Raw genomic sequence first — 17,910 nt, 5'->3', positions numbered from 1 at the left:
GACCACAAGCTCCATGACACCTACTGTGTGGAGTAAGGCTGATATTAGCTGCTGAAATAGTATCAGATTTCTTCACACGTGTTTCTATATCTGACAAAGAATACTTTCAAATGTCTTGCCTTGTAAAGCAAGCAAGCCTCTATAGATAAGATTGCATCGGACAGATTTCAATCAATTTCTGCAAAATTACAAGGACTTGAGGGTTGTCGTGTACCCTCAATACCTTGGTTTTCCTGCAACACGTTGACAAAACTCTTCAGTATGTCTGTGTGTGTGTATGTCTTCTTTCCATTTGCTGGTGTTAGAGCGCACATCATCCCTTACCTCAGACTATTCTACAGCTGTGGTATGATTACTTACTGATGTGTGTAGGAGCATTACATTAGCTGCTATGGGTGAGTAAACCAGCCCATTACCACTACACAGTTCATGGTCATGGTTGCGTGTGGAAAACAGACCTACACGCTCACAAAGTAACACATCGGGTCACTTTTGAGCTTGTAGATTGGTTATTTTAAATCTTGTGTGACAGTAACTCGGCTTGTGATTACAGCAATGATACCCCCCCCCCCTTCCTGTGTGTATGGGATCGTGCTGTCATAGCCTCTTTTTTAAGAACTGACAGAAAAACCAATATATTTCAGAAGGAATGTTTGAGCAGATTATAATGTATGACATGTATGACAATAACAAGTGAACAATGAAGATGGTCTTCCTCCTTTCATAGCCTGTGTAAGAGTCTGTTTCTGTAGTAGATGTGAAGAGGACATTGGATTACCACAGTGTACGGGTGAAAAATAACATTCCCACTCTCAAAACTCACTAAACAGAGTTGAGATGAATGTATTCATGATTTAGATAAAGCAAAAAGCATTGTGTGAAATGAATCAGCTTTGTTAACCGTTTGCTTGTTATAGCTTAGTGTGCTTTCATTGACGAGAGACAAATTAGCAGGCATGGGAAGTGTTAAGAAATAGGCTGGTATTCCCAGAAGATGAAGAAAGAAATGGGATGTGCATATCTTTTTCCTTCTTTACATATTATTCCCAGAAGTGGCTAACACATGGTGCTTATTGGTCATAGGACCTATTAGCCACTTTGAATATTTTAAAATTTCAAAACATTGCTGATCTACAAGCTCACAAAGCATCGTGCAACGCTTTGTGAACTTGTAAATTGACCATCATACGACAAAGTATGATGGTTGTGTCTTAAATATAAGCCAGTGGTAAAACTCCTGACCTTTGTTACTTCAGTGGAAATGCTGTTGCAGTCTTTAGTCTGAGCAAAAAGAAAGTTTGAAATTTCCGCACACTTGTAACATTGAAGGGTTGATAATGCTGAAATACAATGTATCATTTAAAAAGGGAATTTACATTATTGTGATTGTGTGTACTGTACCATTGAATTGACCTTGTCAAATGTATATGTAATTGCATTTTTTTTAATAAAATAATGCTCTACGCAAATGGAAGCAAATTCCCTTCTCTTTTTAATAGAACCTCCAAACTCAGGATTAATACAGGACTGAAAGACGACGTCATCAGATATAAATACTAGATAGTGACTGTGGAGAACTTGATAAACAGAACACATGTATGCATGAGGTTGACTGTGAATGTTACCCATATTCTGTTCCCACTGGTGGAAAGTAACTAAGTACGCCTACATTTACTGTACACTTTTGAGGTATTTGTACTTTACTTGAGTAATTCCAATTATCAATACTTTTACTTCTACTCAACTACCTACATTTTGTACTTTTACTACTATATTTATTTGAAAACTTTAGTTACTAGTTACTTTGTAGATTTTGATTATTATTATTACAATAATTATTATTATTATTCAGCCCTATACACTGTGTTGTGATGCGACACATTGTGAGCTTGTAGATCTGCTATTTTCAAAAGATTTGTATACATTTGAAAAGTTGAAATGGGACATTCTGCATAATGAGTACTTTTGGTACTTTTGGTACTGTAGGCTCTTTAAGTACATGTTGATGCCAATACTGTTGAATTCCTGACTTTTACTTGTAACGGATTAGTTCTCCATTGCAGTATTGATACTTTTACTTAAGTAAAACAATTGAGTATTTTTTCCACCACTACCTGTTCCAGTTCATTGCCCATAGCTTTGTTTGATTGCTTGGCAGAAGCTTTGAATCGGAAAGACAAATGACACCTTATGTTTATCGTTCAAATCTGCTGCCTAGATTATTGGACACTGTAAACAGATATGCCACCTTCATGGAAAGCTGGGACTACAGTTATGCACTATGTCTATTTATAGTCTGGCAGCAGACAGGCTTCTTTTGTTTAAAGTGGGAAATTTGGTATAGTCTTTTATTGGCCTAAAATATTGTCTATATACATACATTCATGAATCCACTTGCTGACCGGCTGTCATTATTGAGCAATTTTATTTTTTTATAGGGGTTTCTTGTGAAGTTGTGACCCTACCATTAACCCACCTCTTCAGGATAGCTTTCCCCAGCTGAGGTCTGGCTAAGGTCCCCCCCTTCCCTAGTTTATCCTTTTATCTTTTTAACCGTGTACTGTTGTTGTATCTGTTTTGTTTTACTTTGTTTTTTTTCCTAATAAAGTTTGTTCTTAGTGTTCTTATGTAAAGCGCTTTGGGTATTTAGAAAAGCGCTATATAAATTTGAGCTATTATTATTATGGCAGGCAAAATTGTCAAAAATTTCAAACTTTCCTTATGCTTGAAGTAGCATGTGACATGTCAAACTAGGGGGTTTTCATGATTCTGAATCCAGCACAAATGTGATGAGGTCAGCTCATTTTGGGCACATTTGGGCAAGTGGCTATGGCTGTTTTTAGCCCAAGGAGTGTATTTTGTGCAAAACTAATGCTTGGAATGGATTCAAAAGGTACGTTTTGACATTTTCGACAATTTTGCCTGCGAAACCCCTATAAAAATTGCTCAATACTGACAGCCGGTCAGCAAGTGGATTCATGAATGTATGTCTTTTTAGGCCAATAAAAAATACTCTATTCGAAATTTCCCACCCGTCCACCTCGGCTGACAACATGGGACCCAGGGCCTTTGCTACTTGTGACTCCCTAATATCTCAAGAACAGATTCCGTGCTACGCTGCGGAAAACAGGGCACTGCTTTTTCCTTTATTTTTTTAGCCGATGGGTTCCCAGATTGGTCACTGACTGAACATTTCTCCCACCTCCCCCCTCAGCTCTGGAGTCCCCCAGGGCTCCATTCTGGGTCCCATCTTGTTACCCCTAGGGCCTATATCTCTTTCCACTGTTATGCCATGATGTCCAGATCTACATGCCACTCACAGTCAAAAATAGCAACCCACTCCAATCACTTCAACCATTACTAAACTGCCTTCATGACATAAAAATCTGGATGGCCACAAACTTTCAAACAAAACCAAAATAATTATCTTTGGCCATGACACGCCTATCCCTCCCCATACTTTTGCCACTTTCACGCCCAACATCCGTCCCCATGTTAAAAACCTTGGCATAATTATCGGCAGCTCATTTAAATTCGACAAGCAAATATCCTCTGTCATCAAAACCAGTTTCTTCCAGCTGCATTTGATTGCTAAAGTAAAACCATATCTTCCCCCGAAGCAACTTGAAACACTAATTCACGCATTTATTTCCTCTAGATTAGATTATTGTAATGCTTTATACTCTGGCATCCACCAGTCCTTGTACGTTAGTACAAAATGCTCCTCACAGGCACAAAAAAACATGACCATACAGTATCTCCCCTATCTTGGCCTCACTCCACTGGCTCCCTGTCAAATTTAGGATTGATTTTACATTTTTGATCATTGCTTTTAAATCCCTCAATGGGCTGGCCCCCTTTTATTTGGCAGAAGTTCTTGAACACCATAAGCTGGTCAGCGCACCTTTCACTATTGACCCCCAAAACAGCCCTACTTAAAACCAGGGGAGACCGTGCTTTTGCTGTGGCTGTCCCCAGAGCCATCTAATCTAAGGCTCTGGCTGCCCCTAGGCTCTGGAATAGCCTTCCTCTTCACATCAGATCCGCCCAGTCCATTGAGACTTTTAAGTCTTTATGAGACCCATTTTTTCGACCTGTCTTACAATCACAGCCTAGTTTAATTCCAAACTCTTACCTCTTATCTTAGTGTCTTATTATATCCATATGTACCCGCTTGATATTGATGTATTGATCTTATTTGATTGTATTGTTGATGCTATATGTTTTTTTTTTTACTTGTACAGCACTTTGGTCGATGACAGTCATTTTGAAATGTGCTTCATAAATAACGTTTGATTTGATTTCTGTTACTAGACCCAAGAAAATCTTATTATATATATATATATATGAGAGAGAGAGAGAGAGAGAGAGAGAGCAAATATTTTGATTCAGGTTGTTGTGGTTTCAGGTCTCCAGCCTGGACACCCAGTACTCCAAAATCAAACGCACCCAAAATTAAAGTTATTACCTCCAGCTGCATGCATGGCTTCGGCATAGTGCACCAGTTGCAAAAGTTGCAAACAAACAAACAAGAGAGAGTTACTTTAGAATTCAGGGGAAGCACAATTTGCCAGCTCACTTCAGGGACGCAAGTTGAGAGTTTGAATACAATGCGTTTTTTAGAAGATCATTTTTTCCAGTCTCCCAGTTCAATCATGCTGCTGGGAGCTGTTGTTTTCCTGTTTGTTCTCTACCTCCTCTCCTCCAACACCCAGGAACAAAGGAAGGAACCTCCAGGACCCAGGCCTCTGCCTCTGCTTGGAAACCTACTGCAGCTGGATCTCAGTAGTATACACACCTCCCTTTGTCATGTAAGATTGTGTTAACCATATGTATGTGTTCCTTTGTTTCATACCGTCTGTGACAAGCAAAAACACCTGTAAATGAAATTATATTGACTCACTGTAAGTGAACATTATTATCAAATGAGTCTCTTAAAACATATTGCACTCTGAGCACTGTTTCCCAAACATCTTTCCAGAGAATTTCTGAAAATTTTAAACGATTAAGAAATTCTCACTCGCAAAAAAAAGGAAAAAAAGTTGAAGAACTTGTGGAAATAGCAGATCTACAAGCTCGGAAAGTATCGCATCGCGACAGGTTTTGAACTTGTAGATCTGCTATTTTCAGCTCAAAGGTGGAACCACTGCTGTAGAGCATAATTTTACACATCTCACACTTTGTCTCTGTAGCTGTCCAAGAAATATGGACCAGTGTTCACAATCCACCTTGGACATAAGAAAGTAGTGGTCCTGGCAGGATACAAGACAGTCAAACAGGCTCTGGTCAACTATGCTGAGGAGTTTGGAGACAGAGAGATCACTCCTGTATTCTATGACTTCAATAAAGGGCATGGTAAAGTTCTGTATGTTTTGTTTAACTCAGTAGATTTGTCACATCTTTTCTGCCTTTTCTGGACAAGGCTAATGTTTTTGGTGCGTGTGCGTGTGTGTGCGCACATAGGTATAATTGCGTCCAATGGTGAGTCCTGGAAAGAGATGAGGCGCTTTGCCTTGACTAACCTGAGAGACTTTGGCATGGGAAAGAGGATGAGTGAAGAGAACATCATACAGGAATGTCATTACCTGATTGACACAATTGAAAGACATGAAGGTAACCAAATGTTGTGAACAGTGGAATTCATAATGCCACATAAGAAGAAATGTTCATTTCAAAATAAATATTAAATACATAACTTGACCTAATATGGATTCTGTTTGTCACAGGCAAAGCCTTTGATTCAACCCAGGCAGTGAATTACGCAGCGTCCAATGTTGTATCAGCCATTGTCTATGGAGACAGGTTTGAATACACTGATCCTGTGTTCCAAGCAATGGTGAACGGAGACAATGAATCTGTACGTCTTACAGGATCAGCTGCCATTCAGGTGTAGTACAATTTGTTATTATAGTCTTTAATCTGTATTAATTTAGTCATTATGTCATGGAAACCATGGTGTAACCCTAACTTTAAAATGTCATTATTTGCATTACAGATTTACAATGTCTTTCCCTGGCTCGGCCCTTGGATGAAAACCTGGAGGCTCCTGGTGAAGATTATTGAAAACAACAGAGAGGAGACAAGGAGACTAATTAGGGGTCTGAAGGAAACTCTGAACCCTCAAATGCTCAGAGGCTTTATAGATTCATTCCTGATGCGGAAGAAGGGTTTGGAGGTAAAATATAAATTCTAGTAGTGCTCTTACGCTACTATTGTACCCATCAACGCTTCTTTTAGTTTGTCACCTGTCTGTTGATTTTAGGACTCTGGAATCATGGATTCACATTATCATGATGACAACCTGGTCAACAGTGTGATGAATTTGTTTGTAGCTGGAACTGATACTACAGGAAATACAATTAGATGGGGTCTACTGTTGATGGCCAAGTACCCTCATATTCAAGGTAGACTATGACATTACTATGACATATCTGATGACAGATATGAGCCGACAAATACTATAGCTTTTATAGCTCTATAGCTTTCTCTGGTGAAATTCTATTAAAGTGCTTATGAGACTGTAGAATTATTGTAATGCTTATTCCTTTCCCGTTTCCCCAGATGAGGTTCAGGAAGAGCTTAGCAGGGTGACTGGAAGTCGTCAGGTACTTGTGGAGGACAGGAAGAACCTACCCTACACTGATGCTGTTATCCATGAGATCCACAGAGTAGCCAACATTGTTCCTTTGTCAATTCCTCACATCACTAGCCAAGATGTCACCTTCCAGGGCTATTTCATCAAGAAGGTAAATTACTTTTAAATTACAATAAAAAAAATAAAAAAATAATAATAATATATTTGTGCATGATGTCCATCTGAAAACATGAAACAGTACTCAATGTTTTGGGTCATCATGTAATAGACCTGTTATCTTTGGGAACAGGGAACTCCTGTGATTCCTCTACTTACTTCTGTCCTGAATGATGAGACTGAATGGGAAAGTCCACACACGTTTAACCCCAATAACTTTCTGGATAAAGACGGCCAGTTTGTCAAGAGAAAAGCCTTCATGCCCTTTTCTGCAGGTAAACGCCTTAGTATTTTTCAGTATTGAGTGTGAATGTTGCAGTTTTTCCAGGCATATTGTAATAATCTCTGCCAAGCTGAGTTCACTTAGGGGGGTTCCTGCACAAATGCTACAAATGTCACTTTTTGTTTCAAAAATTAGATTATTTTCTTTTCACTATTTTGGATACAAATGGTCTTGTGCATCATGTAAATGGCCATCCAACACAGATTTGATACTCCATAGCCTTTACCTATATATTATATTTGCCTAAATGTGTCGGTGAGGGCTATTTCTATTTTTTTATTTTATGATCAGTACTTTATTTTGATTTTTTTTTACAAAAACATAAAATACAAACACAAGCAACAACAACAGAATACGTATTCATAATGTATGAACACAGAAACACAATATAAAACAAGGATAGACAAGATAAACAAATAAAAATAAAAATAAATTACATTAAAAGTTTAAATTAGTTTAGTGAGGGCTATTTCTTACAAGAATATTAACTTCCAAATCCAATCATACCCACATTGCATTTTGAAGCCAAGGGCCTCAATAGAGCTCCAAAATCTAATGGAACTCCAAAAGTACTTTCACTTGTGCCCATAGGGGGGCGACACAAACACTTCCGCACACAGCTTCCTTGCGTCCTGATGGGTGCAACCCAGTTCAACCACAGTTCTAACAGTTGCAATAACTTATTTTTTCAGGTCGTAGGGCATGTCCAGGAGAGAGCCTGGCCAAGATGGAGGTCTTCCTCTTCCTCACCTCTCTCCTGCAGCGCTTTCGTTTCACTCCTCCACCTGGGGTAACAGAGGATGAACTGGATCTGACGGCAGCTGTCGGTTTCACCCTCAGCCCTTCACCTCATCAGCTGTGTGCTGTCAGTCGCCTCTAAATAGGACGGTTCTTGCAGAATATTTTCCATCGTTGCATTGCTCATAAACAGGAACTTTGTAATGAATAGTGTTAGTGTAGGTAAATGGATTTGAACCAAATGTTCAGACACCATCACTCATGTACAATATTACTGTCTGTGTCATTTATAGTATTATGCTACGATCAAAGGCTGATTTAAAGGTAGGCTATAGGAAATAAATAATAGAATGTTAATAGAACTACAGTTTGTCTCAGTATTTGGACCGTATAATAACACATAGAAGTAAAACAAACATTCACTCAAGCAATGCAACCTGATATCCACAGATGTATTTATGATTTTAATGCACTACTATGTATTCCATTACAGCATAAACTTGTTTATATTTGACAGGTCTTTCTTAAATAATTTCCCATTACTGTATTGGATGATCATGAATAGATCTGTCAATAGTTATTGCATTCATTTCTTGCTGCCACAGTTGTATTGTTCATCAGCTCTTTAAGCTGCAGTCCATAACCTTCATGTCCTAGCCGGGACTTGAAACCAGGTTCCCCGGCTGCATGAGTGCTGACATTCTATTGTTGTGGTACTAACTGAACTCGTCTTCCAGAAGATTAATTGCAGCATAATCACATATCAACCATTGTTGGTCCTATACCTGACCAAATGATATACATTTCTCAATAGAAGTGAAGGAAGCAGACCAACTACAACCACCACAGTTTTTGGTTGGATTGTATTAACTGACATATGTTGACTTGATGGTCAAGATAAAATGGTCCCTCCTGTGCATTGTGAGCAAGCGCAGGCCGGCTCTCAATTACGTAGCTCAATGGTAAAAATGTCAGCACGCAGGAAACCAGGTTGAAATCCAGGGTCGAAGAGGAAAGTCATATAGTTCTGCTTTAAGCACACCAGCAACTAATAACATTGTTGGTGTGTTTCAGTTGGTGCTGTGTGCCAGCATGGACAGCTCTTTTCCACTACTCAAATGAAACGCACAAAAATTAAAGTTATTACCCCCAGCTTCATGCATGGCTTAGGCCTTGTCATTATGACCTTTATCTGCTTGACCCAGTACAAACATTGTGAATCATTAATCCACATAAACTACTTTATCAGAGACTGACGACTGTGCACAATGATACGAGATGCATGTTCTATTCCTATCCATTCTGTTCTTGTCCTTGTCTTATATCTTCTGGACACATCGGTGTCCAATACTGTATTCTCTATGTGTGTATTAACTTCAGAACTTGTCGTTTAATACTGCCTGGTGTCGTATTGTACAAAAGGAGTTACCTCTTAGGAAAGAGGAAGCACGATTGCCAGCTCAGGGACGAAAGTTGAGTTTGTGGAGTACAATGTGTCTTTTACAAGATCATCTTTTCCAGTCTCCCAGTTCAGTCACTTTGCTGCTGGGAGCTGTTGTTTTCCTGTTTGTTCTCTACCTCCTCTCCTCCAGCACCCAGGAACAAAGGAAGGAACCTTGTGATTGTGTGTACTGTACCATTGAATTGACCTTGTCAAATGTATATGTAATTGCATTTTTTTTTAATAAAATAATGCTCTACGCAAATGGAAGCAAATTCCCTTCTCTTTTTAATAGAACCTCCAAACTCAGGATTAATACAGGACTGAAAGACGACGTCATCAGATATAAATACTAGATAGTGACTGTGGAGAACTTGATAAACAGAACACATGTATGCATGAGGTTGACTGTGAATGTTACCCATATTCTGTTCCCACTGGTGGAAAGTAACTAAGTACGCCTACATTTACTGTACTTAAGTACACTTGAGGTATTTGTACTTTACTTGAGTAATTCCAATTATCAATACTTTTACTTCTACTCAACTACCTACATTTTGTACTTTTACTACTATATTTATTTGAAAACTTTAGTTACTAGTTACTTTGTAGATTTTGATTATTATTATTACAACACATACATTAACCACTTCAGCCCTATACAGTACACTGTGTTGCGATGCGACACATTGTGAGCTTGTAGATCTGCTATTTTCAAAAGATTTGTATACATTTGAAAAGTTGAAATGGGACATTCTGCATAATGAGTACTTTTGGTACTTTTGGTACTGTAGGCTCTTTAAGTACATGTTGATGCCAATACTGTTGAATTCCTGACTTTTACTTGTAACGGATTAGTTCTCCATTGCAGTATTGATACTTTTACTTAAGTAAAACAATTGAGTATTTTTTCCACCACTACCTGTTCCAGTTCATTGCCCATAGCTTTGTTTGATTGGCTTGGCAGAAGCTTTGAATCGGAAAGACAAATGACACCTTATGTTTATCGTTCAAATCTGCTGCCTAGATTATTGGACACTGTAGTGTAAACAGATATGCCACCTTCATGGAAAGCTGGGACTACAGTTATGCACTATGTCTATTTATAGTCTGGCAGCAGACAGGCTTCTTTTGTTTAAAGTGGGAAATTTGGTATAGTCTTTTATTGGCCTAAAATATTGTCTATATACATACATTCATGAATCCACTTGCTGACCGGCTGTCATTATTGAGCAATTTTCTTTTTTTATAGGGGTTTCTTGTGAAGTTGTGACCCGACCATTAACCCACCTCTTCAGGATAGCTTTCCCCAGCTGAGGTCTGGCTAAGGTCCCCCCCTTCCCTCGTTTATCCTTTTATCTTTTATCTTTTTTTTTTTTTTTTTTAAGATATTTTTTTGCGGCTTACGCCTTTATTGATTTTTTTTAAGGGATAGAAAGTAGGCTGACGGACTTCCGGTAGGATGGCGGAGGAAGGAGCTGCTTGATTAGTGAGCTCCCCAAAGTTGGGCATGATAAGTTAAAATAACCACGGAAAAACAGATTCAAAATGGAAAAGGTATGACACGAAATGAGTGGTGAACAACAAGGAAGCCGTAGGATAACTCGAAGTTATAGAGCAGATAAACAAACTAAAGAAAACGACGACGGGAGTGGAGTGAAAGAAAACACCGACAGCATGGCGGAGGACTGCGCCGAAGTCATACGAGCCGGGCTCGCTGAAATCACCAAAGAGCTAAAGACTTTTAAAGAAGGCATACAACAGGAGCTGGCTAAGTTTAAAGAAGAAATGAAGAGAGAAATGAAGGAAGAATTCACAAACTATCGTGTAATAGTGGACCGGGAGCTACAACGACAAGACGAGGAGGTGACGGAGCAGAAGACGAACATGGCCGAGGCGCAGACACGGATATCAGAGGTGGAGGACTGGAGGACGGGAGCGACCGAGGCCATGATGACACTGGTGGACCAGATTGAACAACTACAAGAGAGACAATTGAATGCCGACGCCAGAGCAAGACGGAATAATATCCGTGTATTCAATTGTCCAGAAAACAGTGAACAAGGGACCACTGTAATTCAATATTTGGAACAGCTGTTTCACACAGAACTTGATTTACCAGCAGGGACTCAGTTCCAGCTACAGAGGGCGCACCGTGCACTGTCTCAGAAACCTACTCACCCGTCTGCAACACCACGATCCATTGTGGCAAACTTTCTTCAATTCGAGACGAAGGAATTGGTGCTGAGAAAAGCCTGGGAGGCGAAAATACAAGTAGGAGACAAACAGCTCGGTTTCGATCACGATTACCCACCCGAAGTTGTGAAGAAGAGAAAGGACTATATTCCGTTCAAAAGAAGGTTGAAAGCAAAAGGAATCCGGTTCCAGACGCCGTTCACGAAGATGAGGATACAGTGGCCTGACGGTGAGAAGACGTACAGAAGTGCGGAGGACGTTGCCCAGGCCATGGAGGAGAGAGGCTATATGGAAGGAGAACCCAACCGCGACTCGACAGCGGGACCCGGCGCATCGGCGGAGGGCTCGGGAGTCGCGGGGGTGGAGAGAGAGCGGCGACGAGCTGAAGGGGGACAACGGTGGGAGCCGGAGTGGAGGAAGGTGGAAAAGAGGCGAGGAGCGGCGTGGAGAGCTAAGGACAACCTACGAATGTTTATGAGGAAATAGGCTGGGAAAAGAGGTAACATAGAGTTGGGTTGAATGAGCGAGGGGGGGTAAATAGGCGAAGGACTTTTTCTGTTTGGTTTTATTTTTTAAGAAAGAAAGAAAGGAAGGAAAAGAAAGATAAATGGATATACAGAGGGTACCATATATATAACAATTTGGTTTATTTCTAAGTAAGATTGAAACCCCATATATATTGTTTTATTTGTACATAACCAACGCTTTGTAGGGAATATGTTATCTTGGGCTTCATTAATATTTAAATGTACCAACTGGAGGGGTTTGCTTAATTAGGTAGGGAATGGCTAGGCACTGGGGAAACTCACAGGTTGAGATTAGTACTAGTATGTCTAGGGAGGGGCCCTCGTGCAAGACGGGGAATGTCCCCTCACCCCTTTATGAGGGTTTAAGGGTCACGGATGTTTTACATCGTGTTTGGAAGCTATGTGTGTGTTTAGTGTTCTATGTTTTTGTTTTATCGACAAGCGGATGCAAATACTGTAATGTAACTAGGCAGGAATCAAATATGAAGGGAACCATAAGGAATAACAATGTCTAATGAGTTGGGGATAATGTCGCTGAATGTAAATGGGTTGAATTCGCCAGTTAAGAGAAAAAGGGTCATGACAAAATTGAAAAAAGAAAAAATGCAAGTCTTTTTTCTACAAGAAACTCATCTAAACAAAACGGAGCATGATAAACTAAAAAGGTTTGGTTATAGGAACTCATATTATAGTTCATACAAAAACGGGAAAAGAAGAGGAGTTATAATACTAATAGCTAATACAGTCAACTTTGATTTTGAAAAGGAGATTAAAGATAAAGAAGGGAGGTACATTATTGTGAAAGGGAGAATAGATAACGAACCGGTAACTTTAGTAAACATATATGCACCGCCAGAAAGTGACAAGAAGTTTTTTAAAGACATGTTTGACGTTATAGCTGTGGAAACAAAGGGTATTTTGATTGCAGGAGGGGACACAAATGTGGTTTTATCGGATAAAAAAGATACAACAAGTAAGAAAAGAAGCAAGACACATTTAGCTAAGTTTGTAAACGCATCACTGAGTGAGATGGGACTGGTAGATATATGGAGAAGACTCCACCCGACAGATATGGACTTCACCCATTACTCTGCTGCACATAGAGTCCACTCTAGGATCGACCAATTTTTTGTGAATAAGGGTGATTGTTACAGAGTTAAGGAATGTGAGATAGGAGGGGCAGATCTATCGGACCACAATCCACTGTTTTTGAAAATTGGTTTAAATAATAGGAAGAGGCAGACAGCATGGAGACTTAATATGGGTATGTTGAACAGTGAAGTGAGAAAAGAGAAAGTCAGGACAGATTTGAGTACATATCTTGAGGAAAATAACAATGGGGAAGTGGATCCGACTATAGTATGGGACGCTATGAAAGCTGTCATGAGAGGTAAATTGATAGTGGAGACTGCATTAATGAAGAAGGCTAAACTAATAACTTATAAGAAAAATAATGAAGATTTAAGGGCATTGGAACAGGAATACCAGATGACAAAAAATGAGGAAATATATAAAAATATTAAAGACTTGAAAATTAAAATAAAGGAGGCCCAATTAGACGAAATTGAAAGGAAAAGTAAATATGTAAAACAAAACTATTATGAGGCCGGGGCAAGGGCCACTAAATTATTGGCTAAACGTATGCGTAAGCAACAGACATTGAGCAATATTAGCAAAATCAGAGATCCTAAAACCAAGAAATTAGCAACTGAACCAGAGGAAATAGAGAGAGTTTTTAAACAATATTATGAGGAGCTCTATACACAGCCCGAACAGGCAGAGGAAGAAGAAATGAAAACATATTTAGATCAGCTGGACCTGCCAAATATAGGGGCAATGCAGAACCGCAAAATAACAGCTAATATTACGGCAGACGACATTATGGAGGCAATTAGTTCCTTTAAAAATAATAAATCACCAGGAAGTGATGGGTTCCCAGTGGAGTGGTACAAAATGTTCAGAGAAGAGTTGATACCTATGCTGGTAGCATCCTTTAATTGGACCCTAAACAAACATAAAATACCACCATCTTGGTCCGAAGCAATAATCTCAGTGATACCAAAGCCGGGAAGGGATAAAGAGCAATGTGGGAGCTATAGACCCATATCCATTTTGAATGTGGACTATAAAATTTACACCAAGATTATATCTAGAAGGTTAGCGAACATAGCCAACGAGCTTTTGGACGAGGACCAGACAGGCTTCATAATCAGTCGTCAAACTCATGACAATGTAAGGAGAACTATACATGTTGTAGATCAAGCACAGAGGACTAAAACAAGCACTCTATTAGTGAGTGTTGATGCAGAGGCTGCCTATGATAGGGTCAATTGGAGGTTCCTTTACGCTGTATTGACAAGATTTGGGTTCAATAAGAAAGCATTACAATGTGTAAAAACATTATACCAACAACCTACGGCTAGAATTAAAGTGAATGGGAGCTTGTCTGGGAAATTCAACCTACAACGATCGACTAGGCAAGGATGCTGTCTTTCGCCTACGTTGTTCGCGTTTTTTATTGAACCCTTAGCACAAGCCGTGAGAGATAATGAAGGTATACAAGGGGTGACAGTAAACGGTAACGAACACAAGATAGGACTTTTTGCCGATGATGTAATTGCCTTCCTCCAGAAACCAAACGACTCACTCCCCATTTTAAGCAATGTATTAGAAGAATTTGGTCGTTTGTCAGGATACAAGATCAACATAGCCAAAACACAGATTTTGGCTTTAAACTATGCTCCAAATCCAGCTATAAGGGGAGCCTTCAACTTTAATTGGGAACAAAAAAGTATTAAATATTTGGGTATAAACATAACAAAAAATCTGTCCACACTATATAAAGCCAATTACGAAAAATTAAATCAGGAGATAAAAAAAGACATTGATAGATGGGCTACTTTGCCACTAGACCTGAACTCAAGGTTGGAGGCAGTTAAAATAAATATATTATCCAGATTGCTCTTTCTATTCCAGTCCTTGCCTGTAGAGGTCCCACAAGGGCAATTTATTACATGGGACAGAATGATCTCTAGGTTTGTGTGGGCCGGACAGAGGCCAAGGGTCAGATTTCAAACCCTTCAACTCCCAAAGGAAAGAGGGGGTATGAGTCTTCCCAATCTAAAAATGTACTATCATGCGGCCCAGTTACGGTATGTAGGATGTTGGTGTAAACCAGATTATATAGCAAAATGGAAAGATATGGAAAAAGAATTCAACAAACATCCCATTCAGAATATTATAGGAGACAAGGAGAAGTTTAAGAAAATAAAACACAGTATAGATCCAATCACCCTATTTACACTGGAGATCTGGTTTAAAATAGTAAAAAATTATAAGCTAGAAGAGGATATAAAGATTTTAAAATGGATGGCATTTGATAGTTTATTTAAACCTGCAGGGTATGATAAGGAATTTAAAATATGGAGTAATAGAGGAATGACAGCATGGTGTGTTTTGGAGAAAAATGGTACATTGGAGAGTTTCACAGATTTGAGTGTTAAATACATGTTGGATAGACATGATTTCTTCAGATATTTGCAACTAAGGGATTATTACAATAAGGAAGTCAAAGGGAGGCCCTCCATAGAAGTGAATGGTATTGTCCAAATCATAAAAAATATATACAAGGGGAATAAGATTCGAATTATATCAGCAATATATACAACGCTGATGAGTGGCAGTCATTCAACGGAATACATTAAAAAGAAATGGGAAGCAGAACTAAACATAGAAATTACAGAAAAAGATTGGACACATATGTGGAGTATGCACCAATCAACTACCAATTCACGGATATGGAGGGAATTCTCTTGGAAAAATCTATGCAGATTTTTTATAACACCAAAAATCAAGAGTAAACAGTTGAAGCAACAGATACAATGTTGGAGAGGTTGTGGGGATGTAAATGTGGATCACTCACACGTGTTTTGGAAATGTCCCAAAATGGATGATTTTTGGAAGATGATACATGATCAGATACAAAAAATATTGGGATATGAGGTGCCTATGAAGTGTGAGGTTCTGTATTTAGGAAACTTGACGGGGGGTAAGATTCGAGGAGAGGATAGATACTTGGTAAACATTTTGTTGGCGGCAGGAAAGAAAGCTATCACAAGAAAATGGGGACAGATGGAGCCTCCAACACAGGGACAATGGGAGGACTTGATTCAGGAGATACATTTCATGGAGAAACTGACACACCGTCTGAGACTACAGGAAGAAAAAATGGAGGACAAATGGTATAAATGGACAGTATTTAAGAGTATGGGGGAATGAGAGTCAATAGTAAATGCCTAGATACACTTATGTAACCATTTTGAAATGCAATGTCGATGTCTTTTTCTTTTTTTTTTTGTCCTTTTTTGTTTTGTTTCTTTCTTTGTATGTTTGTGGTGTTGTTGCATACTGTGTGTTTTTTGTCTGTCCTGTAAAATTAATAAAAATTTAAGTTAAAAAAAAAAAAGAAAGTAGGCTGACAGGAAACGGGAGAGAGATGGGGGGATGACATGCGGTAAAGGCCGTGTCAGGTCCGGGAGTCGAACCCGCGGCACACCGCGACTGGATCCGCCCAGACCGTTACGCTATGGCCTGGGCCTCCTTTTATCTTTTTAACCGTGTACTGTTGTTGTATCTGTTTTGTTTTACTTTGTTTTCTTTCCTAATAAAGTTTGTTCTTAGTGTTCTTATGTAAAGCGCTTTGGGTATTTAGAAAAGCGCTATATAAATTTGAGCTATTATTATTATGGCAGGCAAAATTGTCAAAAATGTCAAACTTTCCTTATGCTTGAAGTAGTATGTGACATGTCAAACTAGGGGGTTTTCATGATTCTGAATCCAGCACAAATGTGATGAGGTCAGCTCATTTTGGGCACATTTGGGCAAGTGGCTATGGCTGTTTTTAGCCCAAGGAGTGTATTTTGTGCAAAACTAATGCTTGGAATGGATTCAAAAGGAAAGTTTTGACATTTTCGACAATTTTGCCTGCGAAACCCCTATAAAAATTGCTCAATACTGACAGCCGGTCAGCAAGTGGATTCATGAATGTATGTATTTTTTAGGCCAATAAAAAATACTCTATACGAAATTTCCCACCCGTCCACCTCGGCTGACAACATGGGACCCAGGGCCTTTGCTACTTGTGACTCCCTAATATCTCAAGAACAGATTCCGTGCTACGCTGCGGAAAACAGGGCACTGCTTTTTCCTTTATTTTTTTAGCCGATGGGTTCCCAGATTGGTCACTGACTGAACATCTCTCCCACCTCCCCCCTCAGCTCTGGAGTCCCCCAGGGCTCCATTCTGGGTCCCATCTTGTTACCCCTAGGGCCTATATCTCTTTCCACTGTTATGCCATGATGTCCAGATCTACATGCCACTCACAGTCAAAAATAGCAACCCACTCCAATCACTTCAACCAATACTAAACTGCATTCATGACATAAAAATCTGGGTGGCCACAAACTTTCAAACAAAACCAAAATAATTATCTTTGGCCATGACACGCCTATCCCTCCCCATACTTTTGCCACTTTCACGCCCAACATCCGTCCCCATGTTAAAAACCTTGGCATAATTATCGGCAGCTCATTTAAATTCGACAAGCAAATATCCTCTGTCATCAAAACCAGTTTCTTCCAGCTGCATTTGATTGCTAAAGTAAAACCATATCTTCCCCCGAAGCAACTTGAAACACTAATTCACGCATTTATTTCCTCTAGATTCGATTATTGTAATGCTTTATACTCTGGCATCCACCAGTCCTTGTACGTTAGTACAAAATGCTCCTCACAGGCACAAAAAAGCACGACCATACAGTATCTCCCCTATCTTGGCCTCACTCCACTGGCTCCCTGTCAAATTTAGGATTGATTTTACATTTTTGATCATTGCTTTTAAATCCCTCAATGGGCTGGCCCCCTTTTATTTGGCAGAACTTCTTGAACACCATAAGCTGGTCAGCGCACCTTTCACT

The 17,910-nt window shown here is 39.4% G+C and overlaps 2 protein-coding genes across 2 annotated transcripts in view; both read left to right on the top strand.

Moving 5' to 3' along the window:
- The window catches only part of abca3b (ATP-binding cassette, sub-family A (ABC1), member 3b), a gene marked incomplete at its 5' end in the record, with an annotated part of 46,499 nt that extends 45,034 nt beyond the window's left edge, over positions 1-1,465 (top strand). Inside the window, one exon of the mRNA XM_083778974.1 lies at positions 38-1,465. The remainder of the gene's footprint in view (positions 1-37) is intronic.
- A 3,190-nt stretch (positions 1,466-4,655) lies between these two features.
- Positions 4,656-7,914, top strand: LOC310868518 (cytochrome P450 2K1-like; the record flags this gene model as incomplete). The annotated part of the gene is made up of 9 exons (XM_083778973.1): positions 4,656-4,811; positions 5,193-5,355; positions 5,464-5,613; positions 5,727-5,887; positions 5,996-6,175; positions 6,263-6,404; positions 6,562-6,746; positions 6,885-7,026; positions 7,727-7,914. The coding sequence occupies 9 exons, from the start codon at positions 4,656-4,658 to the stop codon at positions 7,912-7,914; spliced, it is 1,467 nt and encodes a 488-aa protein (XP_083635099.1).
- Positions 7,915-17,910: the final 9,996 nt, after the last annotated feature.

This window comes from Protomyctophum parallelum (genome assembly GCF_964188405.1).
Source record: "Protomyctophum parallelum genome assembly, chromosome: 13".
NCBI classification, from domain to species: domain Eukaryota; kingdom Metazoa; phylum Chordata; class Actinopteri; order Myctophiformes; family Myctophidae; genus Protomyctophum; species Protomyctophum parallelum.
This window is presented reverse-complemented; position numbering and strand designations above follow the sequence as displayed.